General features: G+C 33.7%; 1 protein-coding gene across 8 annotated transcripts in view; it reads right to left on the bottom strand.

The window, feature by feature from the left end:
* The window catches only part of Cdh18 (cadherin 18), a 928,594-nt gene that overhangs the window by 31,160 nt on the left and 873,188 nt on the right, over positions 1–24,246 (bottom strand). For all 8 annotated transcript variants that reach the window (XM_006520095.4, XM_011245360.3, XM_006520094.4 and 5 more), the window contains 2 exons: positions 9,761–9,882; positions 237–354 (listed from right to left, as the gene is read on the bottom strand). In XM_006520095.4, coding sequence (XP_006520158.1) covers positions 237–354; positions 9,761–9,882 — 240 coding nt within the window. The remainder of the gene's footprint in view (positions 1–236; positions 355–9,760; positions 9,883–24,246) is intronic.

Raw genomic sequence — 24,246 nt, 5'->3', positions numbered from 1 at the left:
GTGTATCTCTTGTTTAAAGGAATGCTTCTGAGTAAATCCAATCACTGTTATTTGTACATATGGCTCAATTTTAAATACAAGATATTCACAGATCATAACACATTAACATCACATTGAGTTTGAGTGCCAATTTGCAAGCTGTTCGTGTGTAGAGGACTGAAGCAAAACTAATCATGTCTTTACTCTCTCAGTCAAAACAGGAAACACATAGATCAAGAAGACATATTGGTGTTCACCTTCATTGTCCTTAAGTGTGAAATTTGGGTTCATGGGCAGGCGCTCATCAAGAAAAAAATGAAATCTCGGTCCATTGGCAAAGTCATCTTTATCAGTGGCAGTGATGGTGTGGATAACCTAAAGAAAAGACACACACGAACCGTTAAGTTTAATTTGTTTATTCCCTTGATTTTAATTATACTGTCATTTTAGTTGCTGTAATTAACAGATCATAAAGATCTATTTGGCAAGTCAAGTATTTAAAATTAAACACATCAAAGAACCAATTAAGTTGCTTTTTTTCTCCAATTGGTTTTAGGAAAAGACATTTAGTTTAATTTATAAATACCCACGCTTTATTACATCATGGTACAAACATCTATTTTCTTTGTGACCCATGATACCTTGGGGCTTATTTTTTTTTATGACTCACAATAGCTTGGGGATAAGCAGTCATAAAGTTTTGCTGGAACTTTCTCCTTTGAAAACAGGAAGCTTCATTTCAGTGTCTGGGCTGTACAGTGTCCAGATAGAAGAGTATTGCTGTATAGTTTTGTCTCTGTACATTAATGTAAAAGCAATAGATTCCCCCCTTTTAAATTCAAGTGGAGCAAGAAATGACAGTGCAGGCCCACAATGTCATATGAGAGAACATTGAGTCCCATGAACTGTGAAATGCAGCCTGTGTAACAGTGATGCAGGCTCCCCAAAAACTCTCCAAGCAATTAGTCCTCTGTGATGGCTCAGACATAGGAAGGACTCTCAGTTGATATTAACACATGTTCAGCAGCAAGTTAAGGGAAACTACATGGAAATAAATTCTGGTGTCAAAGGAGAGAATACAAATTCTAATTATCTTGGCCAATACTGCCTTAAAGATAAATACTCAAACAAACAAAAGTATATGATGTCTCTTATTTAAAAATATTAGTGTTGAAATAATTCAGGTTGTTCACATATATTTGTTTTTAAATAGGAAAAACACTAAAATACCTTCTATTGACAGAGTAGATCAAGCAAAATGCAAAAATAATAATATTTTAATGTCAATATTAATGTCAAGAGAAAAACATAAAATGCAAAAATAATATGGTTTCTCCATATCAAGATGTTTTACAAAAGAAATAACATATGTAAAATATAACACAGTGAGAAATCAAATACTTCTCTATGTACTGAGACCATTGGATGATAAATGAGACAACTTAGAAAAGAAAAAACAGAAAAAAGAGAACGAAGCAATAGTAGCATGATTTTATGTCCTAAGGCAGTATATAATAGTATTGAAGTGGCAGATGTCTTCTGGACAGACTGAGGCCTCAATACACATCTCTGCTGTCAGTCATCAACCCCTGCAATCTCAGTGGGAAACTACTTATTCCTCGAGTCCCCATTTCTGGTTTGTAGAGAAAGAAATTTCTATCTTGCTTTCCTAATTTATTTCACTCCAAAGTATTTACGTTAGAGCTCAAAGTTCATCCTGTTGTTTTTCCTTTCCATCCTAAGTGCAACTACTTCTCCAAATAGCTCTCTTCTTCCCCTTTGACTTTTGACAGCAAGTAGACAAATGTGCTGATAGGGAATCAAAGCAATCTCACTGTTTTTCTCAAATGTGCAAACCACTTCATATAGAGGTCAAAATGGCGTGTCAACTGAGTAATACACTTGCATTCTCTGCACATCAGTTCTTAATATAATTTAAGTGAAAATCACGTCTGATTTTCAAATCAGTTTCGGGCTAAATATACTCAAGCGCTACACTGCATATCTCAATACCCAACAGACACACAGGGATGCACACTCCCCACACATTTGCATGCACATGGTCAAACATGCATAAATACATTTCTTTCATCACGTCTTCAAAACTAATCTTATACCCGTGGGATTCAACTATTACGAATCTTTAGTTTTCAATTCTACTGTCTCTGCAATGTTTTATAACATTACGAGATATATGCAAATTGCTTCTTAATTCAGAATTTTTGAAGTATTGTTAAAGAGCAATTCATCTAAACCAACTCAGAAGTTTATCTTAAGTTCATAGGAGCTATAATAATTTTTCTACTCATTTTACAATAAACTTATAAAACAAAGTTAGATTCTTTTTAAATCTTCTTACAAACCTGAGATTCTATTGGTTAATTCTGGGGTAATTAGTTGTGTTGTATTTTCTGTCGGTTTATTTGTTTCTATATATTTTAAAGCATCCTTTCCATTTTTCTGAAAGCAAGTTAAGAGACCTCATTAACTACAACTGTTTGCTTGAAACAACCTCCAGTGTCATCCATGGGGCAAGTGACAGCTGAATAGGACATCATGATTATAAGTGTCCTTTGAGCCTCATACTCTTGCAATTATGACGGTCAAATGCAAGCATATTTAAATTTTTATTAACTTAATTTTATCTTCATGCTTCCCTCTCCTTTGTGTTCATTACTTCTCATTGTTATTAATTCTTCTGTGTATGCATTACTTCATCATATCTTCATTAAAATATGTGAATAGTTCTTCTTAGGTATCTTAGAAAATAAAAACAGCACGTGACTAGACAACTGACAGTTCTACACAATAATTCTTTTCAAGGTCATTTTATTTGCTGTGTTATGGACACTTTCTGTTTCTGTGACTATTTGTAAGGTGCAATCTCTAACAGCTTTAGTTTGACTCTCATTGTTTCTTAGTTTCACACAAATAAAGTCATAAAACACAAGACTGATTAATGCATAATATGTTTGATAATTCAGCTTGATATGACAGACAGAAAGACACAAAGATGGTCACCTTTTGAAAATATAGCAATCAACTTGATATTAGCTAATTACAAGTCAATACACACTGAGGAAATTTGACAATATCTAAAAATAAATGTTCCTGGTTTAAAAAATGTATTGAGCATAGTGTATTGACATGAGAGTAAATTATTAGGAAAAAAATCAATGTAACAATTATATATTCATGTAAAGTTTCTACTTGGAAACAGGGTTTTAGCTTTTTCCTTGTTAACTTCAGCACTGGTGACAGAACTTTGATGTGACACTTATCACAGACTCCTACTACAGTCTGGTACCGAGCAGCATGAATGGATGAGCAACGTGATCACCTTCTGTCTTGGCATTTTGTCCAGACCACTGTCCTCAGCACTCATGTTAAAGCTAAAGTGCTGAGAAACACGTAGTAGGTTGTTTAAAGTAACCAGTTATTTCATTCTGTTATCAAATCCTATATGAGATCACATAAACTTGTTTTATAATAATACAAACTCTTGTGGGTTAAATGGATTGAATTATGATAGACTGTAAATCTGTAATGAAATGTGTTATCCTTTTCATACAATGTTATGTAATTGATAAAAAGATTATGTGATGTGACAGAGCCTGTGCTAAGTAATAAAGGGATGATAATTTGAGATAGTCTTTTATATGGACTAGCTCATCCTGAATTTCTACTCTTTGATATAAGATGACCTGGGACTTCTGATCCTCCTGTCTCCTCCCCCGTGGTGAAGGAATCACAGGCTTTTGACATCCCACCTAATTAATGCTGACCTGTAGATAGGACTCAGGGTTCCATTGAAGGCAGACAAGCAATCTACCATCAGACCTACATTCTTAGCTAAGAAATGACAATATTATCTAACTCTGAGTTCACCTTTAAAGAATAGTTCAAAAGGACATAGCATATTTGATATGAATAAAAGAAAACTTTCATGTTTAGGCAAATATAAATTCTTATGGATTCGCTGTAGTTTAGGAATCAACTCTAAATTTCAGACATACCTGACTTTTTGTTTAATGGGGTTTTCAGTAAAATTCTATATGATATTTTTTCAGAAGTATAAGACATATGAACTTGGACTACTTTTGTGCTGCTATTTATAATGGTGTTTATTCTGACCTAAGTGCTGCTACTGTACATTTTTAGTTCTTCAAAAAGTACCATTATCTACCATAGTGACATTCTGATATTATTAGGTGCTCAAAAAATCAATAGTATTATATTCAACATTATAAACAAGTTATAGATGTAGGTGTTATTTCCTGCAAGGGAAACATAAACAGGCTTCATTAAATTTATGAAAGAACTCAAAGTTTAAATATGATTGTATTTTAACTCAGAGACAAAATTTGTGAAATTCCATCAGAAATCCTACCAACATGTGTTCCAGAATGCAACAGAAGAAACAGAGAGATCTAGAAGGGTTTCTCCTGTTAGAGGACAATCATTGAGATCAAAATGATCAGTGATAGTTTGTTTAATTACATTGGAAATTATACTTAAAGATAATATTTTTTTTCTCCAGAATGTTAAATTCACGTGAGTACCAGCGTTGAAAAACATGTTAAACATCAAAAACAACATTGAATTCCCAGGAAAGAGATGCAGCTGGAGACAATAACCTTAGATGAATAAAGTTTCTATCAAAAATACAAACACTGCCTGTGTTTTCTGATTTTGAGTTTGACATTATTAAAATTACTTTCAAAGTAGATTTTTTTAGTTGGAAATTTGTTTTTCGTCATATCCCTCCATCACCCACCTCTTCTTGAGTTCCATGTTTAGAATAGATGTAAGGAAGTAAATAGTGTAGGGTTAACAGTCAAATGGAAGCCATCCAGGCATAGTAAACTTACAGGTAACAAGAAAAAGAAACAGATTAGGAGCAGCGTGTGGAGCATTAACTAAAGCATGTTTCGTACTGGTATGAAATCTGCCTTATGAAAGCAAATAAGTAAGATAAAATAAAATACAAGACACAACACCATTACAAAACCATAACAGACTAGCAGCGCCATGACAGGAGAGATGTTGCGAAGGTATTGATGAAGGGAACGTCTACATGCAGAGTCAGGGAACAGTGGGGAAATGTCTGAATCAGAAATCCAGCCACCATCAGTTTTTCTAGGCAAAATCACACGAGCTGATAAAGCAATAACAACTTGGCATCATTTCTTCACACTGCAAACAGCATATAATTTTGACTATGAGCAAACATGTATATGCTGGGGAAACACTGTATTTTTGAAATTGTAAATGATTTTATAACCTAAGAAGTCAGTTATTTATATAATTAAAATATATACATGTACATAGTTGTTTGGAGTTGTGGCACATGACAGTTTTATCTCATTGGGCTCCAGATCACCCACTGCTACACAGTGAGACCCTGTTTCTGTTTTGCTTTGTTTTGTTTTGTTTTGTTTTGTTTTGTTTTGTTTTGTTTTGTACAGAGTTTATTTAGGGCATTGGGAGGGAGGTTAAGAGAGTAGTAAAGGCAGAGAAAGGCAAAAAGAAGAAGAGAATAGAGAAGCAGAGGCTGGCCATGACCACATGGGGAGAGGGGGAGGGTAGGGGAACAAGGGGGAAAGATGTAAGAGAGGCAAGAGCATAAGAATGAGACCCTGTTTCAAATGTAAAACAAAGCAATATGCATATAATATATTTTTATATATTATCAATAGTGTATATGATTAACTAGGTATATAAACTCTTAACATACAGTACTGTATATAAATATATAACACATATATACTAATATGATGCAATTGATAAAACTTCATAATATATAAATAAATATATAACCCTTTGATATATATACAAACATATATGTACATGCATATATTTTTGATATATTCATATAGGTAAACTATAAATAAATATATAATTAATTATATATGATATACAGGTAAATATAATTAGCCTTAAAATATCTGATATATTTCCTCATGAAGTGGATTATAAATCAATAGAATGTTTCTGTCTACTTTTTTTACATATTGGAGTACAGTGCAAATGAACAAATAAAATTTTATTGAGGTACATATATGCGTCTTAGAGATTGCAATTTTTAAGGAATACTTGATGATAATAAGGGTCCCTTCTTTTCTGGGAATCTTTGCTTTTCACATTCATTCTTACTGTTTTAATTGTAGTCAATGGAGAGTTTTTCATTGACAGTTTATTTAGCAGACGTATAAAGCTGTTTTATAATTTATATTTACATAAAACCCTTTGTCTTATATTTTAGAAAATATTGATTATGCTCACCTTTATTAAATGCTTTGGCTTTTCCTACTTGAGTGATATGATTGTTCTAAATGTTAGTTTGCTCTTTCTCTTTTATTTTGTTTATCAAAATACTATTTTTGACACCTCAATCTGTATTCAGAAAGGAGACTATCTCTATGTAGAACAATGAACATTAATAAAAAATGCTGTCTGCTGATGTTATTAAAGGATGAGTGATGCTATAATATTTTTCACTTCTTATGCTGTCATTCCCTCTGAGAACAGTGCTGTGGATAAGCAATCCATTAAGTTAAAAAAAAAAATAATAGAGTAGTTAGGGTTGCTGGAATACCTTTGAAAAATCAAACAAATCAAATCAAATCAAAACAAAACACCAAAAAAAATTCCTCTAAATTTTCAAAGTCCTACATAAAAGCACTTTTATTTACCACCAGCTTTCTATACAAATATTGATTATTTGATCAATATTTGATCAAATGTTGATTATTTCTCCTTTAATATTCTAGATACTGTATTTTTATTTTTTTGTTTTTCTTATCTTCTGCTTCTAAGGGCATTTGTTTTTGTTTTGAGGGAGAAGGCTTAGCTCCGTACCATTTATTATTTTTCATGAATAAATTTTTATTACTATGTCACGTAGATTAATTCATTCTTTTCTGTTGCATCAAAAGTGAATATTTATCCTACTTTTTATTGTTTTTTCTATAATTCAAATCTGAAATTAAAATTTTTCATTTACTGTGTAACAATTTCTACATATTTAATGTTATATGTGCACGCCCATTATAATTTAATATTCTTTTTAGTTTTTAGCATTATTTTTATGAGAGCTAAGAGCAGTTAGTAATATATGCCAGATGGTATTTTTGGAACCGAAGTTTTAGCTTCATCAGGAATTTTATTATGATAATAATGAGAACTATATTTTTCTAATATTTAGGTTTCTTTTTTTTTTTTTTTTTAGTTTACCCAGTAGTAAAACTTTGGTAAACATTTTGTGACTAGTTGAAAACATGGCAGTGGTGTATTTCCTATTACATAAAACATGGCAATCATGATGCTTTATTTTCAATACCAACTCAAATTTGAATGCAAATATAGTAGCCATTGCTGAGATACATCCCATGACTTCCATGTGATCTAATTATTTGTTTATTATTTTGTATACATTTCTTCTCACATTTAAAACAATGAATATGTAAATGTAACACTGAGTTCTACTTTTTGTTCAAATTTTATAGTGATAATGAAATATGCCTCTGTAGATCAAATATTTTATTTGATAAAGTTTACTTTTCTGTGATTATATGTGTATATATGTATACATATATATAATTATCTATGTTTTGAGTTTTTATTATTTTCCATAATTATATTAAGTTGGGTTATGAATCTGTTGTACAATAGCTCATTAACTTATTTCAATGGAATTTCTTAGGCCATAAAACTCTGTATATACTGAGCCTAAAACTGATCCTGACATTGTCTATTCTACTACTAATAAATTAATTGGTTTTATACATATGCTGTTTACCTCATACTTTTAGAATAGTATTGCTATTTTTTCATTTTATTTTAAACAGTTTTGTTTTTTATTTGTAATGAGAGCTTGCCTTGTATTGGGTTTTCTTTGCACTATTACTTCAAAAGATGATGTCAAATATGTAACTTATGGCTGTTTCCATCACATAGTTGGTTTCAAAGATCCCTTTTTATTCTTGATTTTACATTTTCTCATGAAGCATCATCAGCTTATAGTACTATTCTTCCTTAGATTGTGTTATGGATACATTGTTACATTTATATTTACCTGAGGATCATCTGTAGTTACACAAATTTATACCTGTATGTTTCATGCATTTTTTTTTCTTTCCCTTAGAAGTGATATCCTAGAAAATAATGCACCACACATGCTTTAGAATTGATAAGGACCTGGTCCAGAACATTTGTATCATCTTAAATCTATTACATAATACTGCCATTTTTGGATATTGGTCATAAGAGCACTGTTGTTTCCCTCAGTTCTTTACTCTCCAGCAAACATTGATATGTTTTCTGGTTCTATATTCCTGTGAGTCTAAAACTTGTGTGCTTTAGACTAAACACATATCTCTATATCCTCCTCTCCATATTAAAAATGCATAAACAGTGTTTAGTGTCAGAAAATACTATTGATCTTCCCTAATATCCACCTGGAAGAACAAGTATCATTTCTTTATAAATGTCAAAAATTTTAATTAAATTTGAGTGATCAACTCATTTTGATGGATCCATGTAGCACTAAGTTTGTTTGATATAGGAGTTTGACACGTTCTCCCTTCCTGGATTTACCTGTAGGTGGTAATTATAAAGGCATGCTCCAAAAAAACATACTATTCTCTGACCATTTCTCTTTAAGTGTGAATAACACATATATCTATAACTACCAGCCAAATCTGCTGAAAGCACTGATGTGTCTCAGCTGATTACATTGTGAGACAACTGTGCTGCTATATGCCGGAGACGTGTATTTCACCCAGAAGACAGAGTAAGCAATTGTATTTGTGAAGGGCCATATAGCAAGAAGCTAGGTATCCTATCTCATAATCTTATGACTTAGTAGCTATGAAAACTTCTGGAATTCTCCATTGTGATGTAAATTGAGGCAGCAAGTAATTCTATGAGACTCAATCGATTTCTATGCCTTGCCTGAGAACAAGAATGCTATTGTTCTGACACTCTTCTGGTCTCTAAGAAAACCCAAGGACGTCATGCATTTGTTTGTGTGAGTCACAGCAACCAAGGAAATCCCTGCACCTCGCTTTGGGTGTGAGTTATTTTGTCATAGTGCTTGTAAGATTGTAGGATGGATGCTCACTTCCACTGGTTTGCTTGCCTCGGCGACTCCAGCTATCCTTCACCTGTATCTCTTTTAATGGAGGCCAACGTTTATTGAGCCTCTGTCTCTGTCTGTCTTTTACTTACTCTCCTCATCCTATATAGCATAGAGGTTTTTTACAGTGTAAACACACCATCTCCTCTCTCTCTGTGTCTCTCTGTCTCTGTCTCTGTCTCTCTCTCTCACACACACACAAACACACACACACACAAGTATACAAGCACCTTTCATAACCAGTATCTCATCATATGTGTCACTTCTTTAGAGTCCCAAAATGATATGATCTGTACTCTCTTCCCAGATAAGATCTCTAAGCTTCCTCAGACCATGAGAAGACAGTGTTTGCTTCTCACTGAATGTAGGACTGTACCTAGACCATTCAAGACAATTTTATTGGCATGATGAATGAATCATACCTAAATGAGCTCACTGTTCCGAATTACATTGTGATTTGGGGAAAATTCATTTTGTAGGATGCTCAAAAGTTATCTATTAGTTTTTAAAACCTTATAAAATGGTTGCCACTGAACATAAAAATGACACTGAGGGATTTGGGGGATAATAGCTAGCAATAATAGAAGTAAAGCTGCTTATTTTTCTTCCACTCAGACGGTAGGAAGAAAAGAATTAACTTACCTGACCAGGCTTAGAATTCTCACAGACAACAATATCATATTCCCTGGCAAGTTCAGGTGGATTGTCATTGACATCCAGAACTCTAATACCCACGGAGACATGGCTCAGCAAATCAGGATTGTCTGCAAAACACACAGGGATGTATTTAGTATTTCAACACACACTTTAGAGACTTGGCTTACAATAAATCTCCTTAATGCTGTAGCTTGCCTCTAGCTCTGAATGCCGTAGCAGGTCTGTTGGCAAAAGACAACTTTATGAACATTGTTCCTGTTAGAACTCATTAACGTACAGAGAAATGAAAAATGAACATCAGGACTTGACATGAATACTAAAATGATATTTTTTATATTTAGGAAATGAGATATTATTCAGGAACTGGAGTGGAGAAAGCCATCAAAATTTTTTGTAAGCTTTCAGAGCCTAAGAGATGAGCAATTGGTTCCACCAAACCACAGGAACACCACAACTGTTAACAAACAAAAAACAAAAATTCATAAACAAACAAGCATAAAACAATATGTAAAGTGTTCAAGTTCTAAATTGTAAGTAAATTCAAAGAGAATGGTAGGGGAGTCATTATAGTTATCATTGATATAGGGGACTCTAGTTTGTAAGAAAAATGGTTAATTTCAATATAAATTTAGCATGGAATTTTCATGTAACAAATATAGTTAAAACATTCAATTTTATATAACCCTATGATGGAGGATAATAGAAAAATATTTATTTACTTTTTCCCTTTTTCATTTCAAAGTTAAAGTTTCAGAAATCCTTATAGAAAAGTAAAACCTCACTGTCTTTGGCTGCCTTGTTGTTGATCTCTCTGTATTTCTGATTTTCTGGTTGCTACTATGTGTTCATGAGACCATCAAGAAAATTATACATTAAGCGTTTACTTGTTAGAGTATATAAATTTAGGGAAATCTGTTGATAAACAGCATGCAACGGCAAAAAACAAATCAAATCAAACCAACCAACCAAAAACTACCCATATTTTACAAATGAAGTGTTTGAATGCTTATGAAGACCTTAGTAATTCTCAAAATTCCAAAGGCAAACCTCAATGTCCAATGTCCAAAATTTTTACATTATCACTTGAAAAATAATTTACAAAGTCCATGCTCAATAAAAACAATTCCCTACTACAAAATAATCAATATTTGTATTGGGTGTTCAGTAAGTTCACAAAGCTATGTTGGGTTGCATTTATAGGTTTCCATGGCCACATGCAACTCTCAAGCTAAGGATGGGGCACATCTACAAGGAAATGGACAGCTTATATAGAAGTGTACTATGAACCAAATATATTTTAGGGAAATTTTCAGGATGATAAAACATTTGGCATATTATTATCTATACTTAATAAAACAAGTAAGTTCACTCATGTATAATTTATTCTACAAAATATTGTTTGTAGGAAATGACACCCATCTTCTTTTCTATCATTTAAAAAATACTTTGATTTTACTAATACAAGACAATTTCTAATGGCAGAATTATATATTAGTAGGTTAAATAAAATAATAGATAAAATACTCCCCTAATTTATTGAAAATAAATCTGTGGTAAACAAATATATTCATATATATATATATATATATATATATATATCACATATACATACACACACTCAGACATACACACACACACAATGAGATTTGTGTAAATAACAACAAGGAAATATTGGAAGTGAGATAGAGAAGTAGAGACGTGAAGAGGTAAGGGAAAGTGTTTGACTTAGGCTTCTATTGGTGTGATAAAACAAGAGTTGTTTCTATGACCAGAAACACCTCTTGGAGGAGTGCATTTATTTGGCTTACACTTCCAGAGCACAGTCCATCATCAATGGAAGTCAGGGAAAGAACTGAAGCTAGGAGCTGAAACAGAAGGCATGGATGGGTTGTGAGTGCCTAGCTTTTCCCTGATGCTTGCTGAGTCTGCTTTCATATACAGCCCAGGAATACATTCTCAGTGCTGGCCCAGTCACAGTTGGCTAAGACATTCCAAATCAATCAAGAAAAGGTCCTACAGATTTGCCTACACAACAATGTCATGAGAGCATTTTGTTGTTGCTGTAGTTATGATTTCTCTTCCCAAATAACTGGAGTTTTTTTCTTGTTGACAATTCAGTAACCAGAGCAGTGATGAATATTCTCAAATTAATAGAAGATTTATCAAGATAGAAAATTAATTAGAGAACACACTTAACCACTCAACATGGAAACAGAAAACAAAATAAATGCATTCTAGTGATATTCTAGTGGCAAACTAAATTGAAAAATATTTAACATAAAATATTCTTAATGATAAAAATTAATAAAAGCAATTAACCAGAGATAAAGGAACCTAAGATTAAGTCTAATAAAGTACTTGGGAGATCTAAATTCAGAAGGTTTTATTGAATTTTATTGAAGAAAATTAACGCAATTAATAACACTATTATGTCTATGTTTAAGGAAAAAAATAACATAAGCAAAACTTTCCATATTCTTGTATGGATTCACTATAGTTAAACACAAACCCCTGAAGGCTTCTCATAAAATCTGCTATTTGATTATAAAATCCATTAATACAAAGGCTATTCAGACATGTAGGGGAAAATACCATAGAAGACACTTGATGTGTGATTTATTGAAGCATGTATGATATTAAAACTAGGTTCTATGACAGTGTCTAGGACACAGCCACACAGAGCACAGGGTGCATGAGTTGCCATGGCCATTTTTGTAAGAAACCTCATGTAGGGAGGAATGTGCATCAAGCAAAGATTTCGTTCTTCTTGGTGTCCACAGAACAATGAGAAAAATGTGCTAATGCTGATATATATTACAATGATAAATTATAATTATTTAATGCTGACCAGTTTTGCAACTGAACCTCAAAACATCTTTTTGAGTGACATAAATGTGTAGCCTCAACCTACACATAAATTTTGAAAAGAATATTAACCTGAATATATGACTAAGGTGAAAAATTTCAAAACCGGGAATATACAATAGTTGTGAATGTAACAGTGACAAGCTTGAAGTCTGGGAATTGTATCACCGTATCACTTCTTCACACATGTGACTAAAGACCTGTTTCTCAAAATCCCCCTGTGGGAGAGGCATTTGCACTACAGAGACGAACAAAATACCAACACAATACAAAAATGGATTTAAAAACTAAAAATAACATGAAAACTCCAATATCATTAAATGGAGATTTGCCAACATAAGTTAGCAGTCTATGAAGACTATGTAGACATGTCATTCTACTGTTGCCAAAACTTATAAAAGAATAAAGTTGGCCTACATATAATTTTTTGGTTCTGTATTTTTGCAATAAACATCTAATGATGTTTATGGATTTATCCCAAGTACATTTCTTTTATATGTATACAACTAAGACAACTAATGACAATTTCAAAAGTAAACAATAGGATTCAAACAACAGATGAAAGAAGGCAGTAATTACAATGTGTTTATATCATAGGGAATACAAATGGATAGCACCCCATAATTGTTCCTGTCTGAAAGAACTACAGGGATGGAAAAGGAGAGAGGCTTGAAGAAAAGAAGGGCCAGTGACCGAACCAGCCCAAAGTGGAATCCAGCTCAACATGAGGTCCAAAGGCCTGACACTATTACTGAGGCGATGAAGGTCTCACAAAAAGGGACCCAGCATGTTTGCACTCTGGAAGACCCAACAAGCAGCTGAAAGAGTCAGATGAAGATATTTGCACCCAACCACTGGACAGAAGCTGCTGACCCCTGTGTTTGAATTTCGGGAATGCTGAAAGAAACTGAAGAGGAGAGCGATCCTGTAGGAGAACCAGCAGTCTCAATTAACCTGGACCCCTGAGATCTCTCAAAACTAGACCACCAAACAGACAACATACAGCAGCTGATATGAGGCCCCCAACACATATACTATAGAGGGCTGCTGGTTCTGTGTTCAGTCAGAGATGATGCATCTAACCCTCAAGGGACGAGAGGCCTCAGGTAGTTTAGAGGTCAGGTGTGTGTGTTAGGGAGGAAGGGGCAGGGACATCCTTGTGGAGCCAGTGGGAGGAAACAAGGTATGGGATGTGGAACAGTAGGTGAGTGGATGGTAATGGGGTGGGGTGGGAATAAAATCTGGAGTGTAAAAAAATCAAAATAAAATAAAATGAATCGCAACATGTCTGTTATGTGCAAACCAATGTAGAGGTAAATTATAGACTGAAACATTTTCTCAGAAATGTCAGAAGAGTATATCTGCATACAATAAAATTATACAGGAAATCTCAAATAATACAAAGTTAAATAACAGGGGGGAACCTAATATATATTTTTATTTAAACTTTATTCATCATTATTCTATGTAATGTCTTTTGTGAAGATTTTGAGATAACACAAAATGTATTAGAACAATATGAAACATATTAAATGCGATAGTTAATAGTTTCCTACAATATTCATTACTGAGAGCTATTATTTTATCCTCTCTACATAGTGAAAGATAAGCTGCTATGTGTATATTTTTCTAGGTATAATACACATAACTAGAGATAAAATAAATACATACTTGATTATGATATTTAAAGGCTGACTTAATTTTATAGTTTCTTTCTCCCTCTCTTTCTCTGTTTCTCTGCTCTCTTTCTCTCTCTCTCTGTCTCTCTCTCTCTCTGTGTGTGTGTGTGTGTGTGTGTGTGTGTGTGTGTGTTTGTGTGTGTGTGTGAATGTGCAGTGTAGCAGTGTAGTCAAGCTGTTATCCTCTAACCACGCTACCCTGATACTTGTCATGGGGACTAGTTTGGGTTTCTAATCAATATTTCTCCCTTTGCCTCCCAAGAACACTCCAGACATGTGCCGTGCTTATTTCATATACTAAATTCTGACAGTCAAAGGAAAATGAGGTTACAGCCTTTGTTTGAAGCAGATTTGGAATGCTGCTCTATGCTGTATTATTTTATTCATATTTTAAAATGAGTACTTTAATTCTTCTTTTAATATTTTAAATAAAGTGCATTATCATCAGAGATGTTTAAATACTAATTCAGGCATTCTGCAATGGTGGGAAATTTGTAAATATGCTATTTTTAGGCTTTAATTAAGTTTTCTTATAAGATGCAATTGGGGCATTGTGCCTATATTATAGCCATGACCACGGGACAAAGCAGAGTGGACAGATTATTCATGTCAATGCAGAAATTAGAAAAGTAGTTAATGCTGCAAATCCTGTGGTTGGTCCTATAATATGTACTCATTGTATACAAATGATCCATGCCATCAGTGTCGACATTACTCAGAAACTCACTCTTCTTAGGATTGCACTTGGCTGATCCAGAACTCACTTTGTGGACCAGAATAGCCTTGAATTCACATACACACCTGTCACTGCATCCAAAGTGCTCAGATAAATGGTGTATGGTACCTTTGGTGGCTTATAGTACAAACTTTAGTAGTTTAGTAAAAAGTTTATATTTTTAGTAAAAAATAAAAACAAGAGATAACATTGCCTATTATGCAACAGCAAATACAATAAATAAATACTTTTAAAAATCACAGTCACATTTGCTTAATTTCCATAAAAACAATGGGCAGAAATAAGGGCTTATATATTGCAGTTTAAGATTAACAGTTTTGTGTTGTTTTTGGTTTTGTTTTTTTTTGATTTATTGTTTTTGTTTGTTTTTGAGACACAGTCTCAAGTACTTGAGGCTGGCCTCTGGCATGTAGCAGAGGATTACTGTGAATTTCTGATAGCCCTGCTACCACCTGCTGATTGTTAATATTATGGGCCAATGCAAGCCACACTGTGTTTTCCTGTCCTGGAGAATCAAACAAATCAAACACAGGAATCTGGCTATGAAGGAAGGTCCTCCTTGATCTAATCTACCAGCCTCCATCTGCAAATTGTTTCATTTCCTTGCAGCAGAGGTAGCCTGGAGCTCAAGGTGTAGTCAAGCTGGTGTGGCAGGCCCTGTGCTTTGGGTGGTACTCCTTTCTCACTCCCCTAAGTGCTGGAACAATAACGGGCATTAGGCAGCAAATGATTCGGTTGTAGATGGTATAATCAATGTAGGTTGATGCTAGGATAGTTTTGAAATCCTTCAATAACTTTAAAATCTTTTCCAAGTAGTCACTGTTTATTAACAAAATACCACGGTGATTAATTTAGCTTATGCTTCCAACAAGACTGTTTCCAGTCTTCTCGGTTGCCAGGACCTTCACCTTCTTCAAAGAGGGCTGTCGTTTTCTTTGCACCATCTTGCAGGAAAGATAAATTCAACAGTCTCCAGAAATCTGACCTTGTTTGTAACAGTATAGAAGTTATGAATCTGATCCTCCAAGCAGATGATGTCATACTTACCACGAGATTGAGCAATCCAGAAGTGATGTGTCATGGCAATTTCTGTCTTCTTAATTTTGCCATAGCAACGCTTGGACTTCAGGTTGGGGAATCCCCATGCATTGTTTGCTACCATAGTCCTCAGCCAGGTAACTGCAGATTCATTCATTGAGCTAAGAGAAGATTCCACTAGATTGCTGGCATAGGCAGGGACGTCAATACTTAGCAAATCCTTGAATTTTTTTCCTTTGCAATTTTTAATTTTTTTATTAGGTATTTTCCTCGTTTACATTTTCAATGCTATCCCAAAAGTCCCCCATACCCACCCCCCCCCATCCCCTACCCACCCACTCCCCCTTTTTGGCCCTGGGGTTCCCCTGTACTGGGGCATATAAAGTTTGCAAGTCCAAAGGGCCTCTCTTTCCAGTGATGGCTGACTAGGCCATCTTTTGATACATATGCAGCTAGAGACAAGAGCTCCGGGGTTACTGGTTAGTTTATATTGTTGTTCCACATATAGGGTTGCAGTACCCTTTAGCTCCTTGGGTACTTTCTCTAGCTCCTCCATTGGGGGCCGTGTGACCCGTCCAATAGCTGACTGTGAGCATCCACTTCTATGTTTGCTAGGCCCCGGTATAGTCTCACAAGAGACAGCTATATCTGGGTCCTTACAGCAAAATCTTGCTAGTGTTTGCAATGGTGTCAGCGTTTGGAAGCTGATTATGGGATGGATCCCTGGATATGGCAATCACTAGATGGTCCATCCTTTCGTCACAGCTCCAAATTTTGTCTCTGTAACTCCTTCCATGGGTGTTTTGTTCCCATTTCTAGGAAGGGGCAAAGTGTCCACACTTTGGTCTTCATTCTTCTTGAGTTTCATGCTTGAATTTAAACCAATGTTACCTTGGATTCTGATCACAAATGCCAATTTGACTTCTGTAGGACCACAGAAATTTGTAGCTTTTCTTTCCTCCCCAGCATTTGAATCTGAGTTCATTCCCTGTGATACTGTTTAACTTTTCATGAGCTTTCTCTTTGCACTTAGAAACCTCACAGAGGCAGGTGGATTTGTCAGTTCGAGGCCAGCCTGGTCTACAAAGTGAGTTCCAGGACAACCAGGGCTACAGAGAAACCCTGTCTCATATTGTTTTTCCACCTATAGGGTTGCAGACCCCTTCAGCTCTTTGGTACTTTCTCCAGGTCCTATATTGGGGGCCCTGTGTTCCATCCTATAGATGACTGTGAGCATCCACTTTTGTATTTGCCAGGCACTGGCAACGCCTCACAGCAGACAGCTATATCAGGGTCCCTTCCGTATGCAATAGTGTCTGCGTTTGGTGGCTGATTATGGGATGGACCCCGGGATGGGGCAATCAGTAACCCCTGAGCTCGTGTCTCTAGCTGCATAGGTAGCAGACGATGGCTGTGATGGTTTGTATATCCCTGGACCAGGGAGTGGCACCATCTGAAGGTGTGGCCTTGTTGGAATAGGTGTGACCTGGTTGGAATGGGTGTGTCACTGTGGGTGTGGGTATAAGATCCTCACCCTAGTTGCCTGGAAGTCAGTCTTCCACTCACAGCCACATAGCTCTAGATAAGAAAGGGTTTCAGCTCTTGTCCCTGTAGGAGGAGGCAAGCTGGGTGCTGTGAGGTTTCTCAGTGGCTTGCTCATTTTATTAGGTACTGTTTTTCATTTTGGGGGTACCTGTTCCCAGGTGTATCATTTTTTCATTTCACACTCCATAAATATGTACATAAATATTTTAAGAAAAAAAAAAAGAAAAAGAAACCCTATCTCAAAAAAAAAAAAAAAAAACAAACAAACAAAAAACCCAACAACTACAAAAAAAGGAAACCTCTTTGATCAAACATTTTCAGGTGTTTTACCTTCAACTCTGTAAAATTCATTCAATTGTCTTACAGGATCCAGACAGAGCAGGAACACCCTATAATTCCAGCTGATCTATAATTCCAGCTGATAAGAGGAACTACAATAATTTTTTTTTGTTTATTAAACATATTTTCCAAATGTTGCTTTTAATGGATCATAAAAAATTCATTAAGCAGGCAGAATATGCAAACTTTATTTTCTCTGTCACCATGTTTGCTTGTTTGGAAATGAAGATAGTTTGGGTGCTTTTAATTGTAGATTTTAAAATTAATGTTATGAAAATCACATATATCACAGCAAAAATTGTGATGTGATGAATAAAATGATTCAAATGATCTATAGTATTTTATAGTATATTTTCCAATTTCTCTCTCTCTCTCTCTCTCTCTCTGTGCGTGTGTGTGTGTGTGTGTGTGTGTGTGTGTGTGTGTGTGTGTGTGTGTGTGAATGAAGGCATGTGCATTCCATGTGCACTCCTGAAAGTCAAAGGACAATTTTTGTGAGTCAGTTCTCTCCTCCTATCTTGTACTCTGGAATTTGAACTTAGTTCTCAGGCCTTTTGCCAAGCTTTTCACCTGCTGAGCCAGTCCAGTATTTATATTAGACTTCTTTGATTCATGAAATTATCTTTGTATTTAGGAGAGGCTATGTTATGTATATTTCCTCATTTTTTTTTTGCTCACATTCATTTTATTTGATCTTGTTTTTATATCTAAAAATAGTATTTTAAATAATGTATTACTACAGATAACTAATATGATTTTCTTATATTTGAAAATCCTCAAGCTTTGTTTTATAACAGACAAATAAAATGGTTTATAATAAATTATTGAAGCAATATTAAGTGATTGAAAACTCAACTAGCTTCATATGTATAAAATATTGCTATCAAGAAAGGAAAAATAATATTTCACAAAATATATATTGTCTAAAAGTGCAAAAGGGAAGAAAGTAAAATTAAATCATCTAAAATTTACTTCATGAATTTGCAATTTTTTTTCTCAGTGGGGATCATTTTTGTTTATTTACTTCATAGTCGTTCTTTAAGTTCCTGACTGAAATGAATTACTTAAAAGGAACCCATTTTCTTGAAGACATGGATTTGTCCAATTTACACACAAATCCAACAATTCCCTGTAGCTTTTCAGTGTGATTGCTTGACTGTAACACCAGTCAGAGGCTTCAAATTTAAGCTGAGCCTTTGATCTTAGAGAAATGAGCACTGTCTTTGTTCTGTAAACCATAAGTCTAGAGTCAAAATGATTCAGTCTTACTTGAAATTACAAACTGTAACTCTTCGCAATGATTATAAAATAAATTAGAAACTATCCTTTAACTATGCAAAAGTGATTCAATAAGTCAGTCCAGTCAGATCAAGAAAACCTAGCTGAAATGTGTCCCCTGATATTTTTAATATTTCTGAATTCTACTATTTATTTAATGCAATGCTATTCTTATTCATAATAACTGTGAACAGTTTTTTAGCTTTCATCTTGTAGAATATATGAATTCATGACATGAATCATTACACTGTCATTTCAATTTGCATTTATAATTATGTTTCTGTACAAACTAAAACTTCACCCACAATAGAAGTATTTATTTCAAAAAAGAAACCCAAATACATCAATAACAAGAGAAATAAAATCCTTTCCCTATTTTCGTTTTTCTGATGAAACAATGTTAATATAATACCATTTTCTTATAATATCATGAATAACAGAAAATTGTTCAGTTAATTTCAAAAGATGAAACTCATAAGAAATCTTTTAGGAAACAATGATACTATACTTAAAAAATATTTTCAAATTAAGTATTTCTAGCATTTGTCATCATGATAATTTCTCAATAAGGAATGCCTCCATAAACTTACAAAGGTTTATATTTTAGAATGCATTTAACTTGCTTTAGGCTTATTCCAGGATACCTATAAAAAGGCTACATACTAAGGGATTCTAGAAGCCTAAAAGCAACTTAAGTGAAAGAATGGGTTGAAAAAATTTAAAGATTTCTAAATATACAAATGTTTCTGCTCTGAGATTTTATAATTGCCTTGCCTTCTTTTAAATTGTATCACTTCAAAAAAAAAAAAAAAAGAACTTCATTATTCATCTTAAGAAAACTTTGAACTTACACTATATACTACACCAGTCTACAGACCTTGATTTCACTTGTGCGGGTGTAGTATTTAAATTAATTGTCTAATTAACATAAATTATCTGCTTCAAAAGTAGAACTCAAGAAAACAACTTTCTGTTTCAGGAGAAAGGAACAATTGTGCATTTTTTTATGATGTCTTACTGTGCATCATAGATTATCCTGAAAGTACGCAAACTCTGAAGTTACTATCCTGTTATATCAGACAGTTGATGATTAAAAATAAATCTACATTTCTTGAGAGAAAAAGACATATTGAATAGTGGGTTATAACTCAGGAAATAGAGGCTGGTTATTTAACATTTAAACGAGTTAATTCCAAGGAACCCATGGTAAATTTATCAATCTATTCTTTTTTTTTATTTTATATAAGCATGTATTTGTGTGTGTGTGTGTGTGTGTGTGTGTGTGTGTGTGTGTGAGTGTGTGTGTGTGAATACATAGGCCATGAGTGGGAATGTCTTTCAGTAGGTAGAATTAGTGTCAGATCTCATAGGGTTCCCCTAAAAGGTGGTTGTTTGCAGACAAATTGGGTTTTCAGAATGGAACCAAGATTCTCTGATATGGCAAAAGGTTTCCCTACTGCTAAGCCATCTCTCTAGACCATGACCTATGGTGAAAATTTTTTAACTCACTTGATTTATACAACATCGCATTACAAAACCGTGGAGGACAGAACAATTGCTGTGGCTAACTTAGAGTTCAAGCTGTCTGCTGAGACCTGCCACAGCAAGAACAGAAATCAAACTCGATTTTTTCCTAAACATATGACTTTTATTGTATCATGATAAAAAAACATGAGACCTAAACCACCGTACATTTTGGCTACTCTGTACTTTTTCATATGTACATCTACTTATATAGGTGTTTCAATAAACCAAATAAATAAAAATGTCATTTAAATTTAAACAGAAAAAAAATGTATCATAGGAAGATTGAAAGGAAATTCTGCCCTGGAAAGATGTGTGTACCCCAAATAGCTGTCAAAAAGAGTTGTCATCACAGAAGCACCAAGTATAATAGTTATCTGAGACTGGCTAATGATAATGAAAGGGAGAACTGCGATTCAGGAAACTTAAAGCAATCTATAGCATAATTCAGTGGTCGGAGTTATGATTAGTGTTATTGTTAGATTGCAATTAGTATTATGATAAATATTCAAGGAGATAAATATATTAGTTTATATGATATGATCATGATATTATGTCTGCAGTTCATATACATGTCCCTAAATGTCCATAATTTAACACAATTATTTTGTGTGATTTATAGATAAGTCAAAATAAAGCAAGGGAACATTTAAGCCTACTTGAAACACAAACACACACACACACACACAGAGTAATATCAAGGGGCAAATGTAAGGGTTTCTATTACTTACCATATATATTTTTTATCTTTATTTATTGAAATAAAGTCTATGTACTTTCTATATTATGAATAATTTTCTTTCCAGTAAGTCTTTAAATTACCTTAATACGACAAGCATGAATAATATTTAAATTTAGAGAATCTAGAATAATATTGTTTCCATGTAAATCTTGTTTCTGATCATTACAAAGCTTTGGAATTTGGAAAGGATATATAAAAAAGATATAATACATGTGCAAGAAATTATTACATTATGAATCACCAAAGAATGTTAACATATATAAACTAACCAGTACCCTCCCCCCCCCCCCGAGCTCCTGTATCTAGCTGCATATGTATCAGAAGATGGCCTAGTAGGCCATCAGTGGAAAGAGAGGCCCATTGGTCGTGCATACTTTATATGCCTCAGTACAGGGGAACGCCAGAGCCAAGAAGTGGGAGTGGGTGGGTAGGGGAATGGGGGGGAGGGTATGGGGGACTTTTGGGATAGCATTGGAAATGTCAATGAGGAAAATACTAATAAAAATTTTAAAAAATATTTGGCACATAGAAAGATAATAAATGTCTATAAACTTTGTTTATATGTGTCTATATGTTTATATGTGTCTATAAAGTTTAAACAGTAGATCTTAAGAACTTTACGTTTCTGTTTATTTGGTGTATTGGAAGTGTCAAAGATTGAAATAAATAACAAATGGGCAATAAGTAGAGAGGGTCAATGTTAAAGGGGAAGCATCTCTGAATTTCTATGACTGTCACTTTGAATGCAGAAGTGATTTCAAACGGGTGTTAATTTTTAAATATAGAAATATAGAAACATCTACCCATTACATTACATGTCACCATGATCTGATTGAAAAACTTCAGTAAAGGAAATCCAAGTAAGAATCCAGTAGACACTCCTCAAATTAATACAAGGATTTTTATAGAAAACAAATGGTAAAAGAGTAAGTGCACAAAACACAGTACATGTGACTTGCTGAAACTATAAAAGTATGTCACTATTTGAGTTTATCTTTTCGTTATATGTATATGTGTAACTATATAGATCTAAAAATTTCACTTCCATTTTTTCTTTTATGCATTCTATTTTTTCCAATATATAATAGCATTCTCATTGTATATCTAATAATTAATTAGTATTAATTTAAAATAATTTCCAAACAAACTTATACTAGCAATAGGCACTTACATTTATTATTTTACTATGTGCAAAGTATTATATTAAGATATATCCTCACAACAATAATTCATTACAGATGAAAAAATGCATTATATCTTTACTACATAACCTCTCCAAAATGTAAAACTTTGTAATGACTAGAAGCAAAACTTATAGGAAAAAAATATATCGAAGATTCTTTAAACAAATATTTTATTGGCAAGAAATATATATGTCATATATACATACATATATATGACATATATGTATATATATTGACTTTCATACAGTAAATAAAGGGAATAATTATATGTGATTAAATAAGAGAAACATGTACAGTTGTCATTTTACAATTTCTGAAATCCTTGACTTACACTGATATTAAAAAAATATTTTCTATAAACTTCTTTTTCTACATTTTTAAGTTACATAGGATTGTTTTAAAGCCACTTTGGAACTGAATATAGCAGGTATTTTGGAGTATTTTTTTATGAAATGAGTTATATTAAGAGAATTGAGTAATATGGAATATAAATTGGTATGTACCTCAATTTCTTATAAACAGAATTATTAAAACTTAAGTGAATAGTTTTTATTTGATAATACAACCTAGAATATTTCTAATAATACTTACTTAGCTCTACATATACACAGCTGGGATATATGACAGGAAATATGTTCCACAATACACATGGAGCATATTTAGTGCTGTTTATATCAGCAATGCCTCTAACATTAAAACCATAAAATGCTTAAAATAACCCAACACCACTGTTGGTTGGACAGTCCTGCATGGCCATGTAGTGACAGAATGGAAGTTCCATGTAGTTACATGTTCCATGTAGTTCCAGCCATGGAACATAGCCACAAGAGTTGATGATTGCCATGGGCATAAGTTTTGTTCGTGTAATAATGTACATATGTACATATTCTTCTTGTGTTGAATCTTCTCTATGCCAAGGTTAATGATTCCATAGAGAAAATAGAGAATTAATAGAGAAAAAAAATCTATAAGAGCTGTATTTGCTCTACAAGCAGTTCTCTTTGGGTAGTTCATTCATGAGCTATCCAGAGAGCCTTTAAATTTTTTTCTAACAAGAGAGAGTTGTTTCAAACAGAGAACTTTTCTAGCAGAAAGCTATCTTGAACAGATTAGAGACCCAAGAGAAGCTGTCTAGGGAGACACTTTAAGCAGAACAGAGGCCATCAGCTTGGACCCATGATTTCACTTTGAGTTCTTTGCTTCACACTCACAGACACCCCTTCCTCAGAACACCTCTCCAAGCCAAGGCTTACCTTTGGTAGTTGGTTGCATAAATGAACTAATGTAAAATTATTAACACTTCAATTAAAAATGGGTAAATATGTAGATTTTCTTTTCAACATGCAAACTTGCTTTAATTTCTTCTAGAGTATTTCACAATCAATAAGCCATCAATTATATCAATATATTAGCTCAATATAAAAAGTAAAATTTAATATACATCATAATTAGTCAATAAAAAGGATGAAAATATGGCCCTTTATAGTCAGTAGTTTGTTAAATAAGGATGAAAATATGGTCCTTGATAGTAGTTAGTATGA

This window comes from Mus musculus, chromosome 15, assembly GCF_000001635.26.
Source record: "Mus musculus strain C57BL/6J chromosome 15, GRCm38.p6 C57BL/6J".
In the NCBI taxonomy this organism is placed as follows: domain Eukaryota; kingdom Metazoa; phylum Chordata; class Mammalia; order Rodentia; family Muridae; genus Mus; species Mus musculus.
This window is presented reverse-complemented; position numbering and strand designations above follow the sequence as displayed.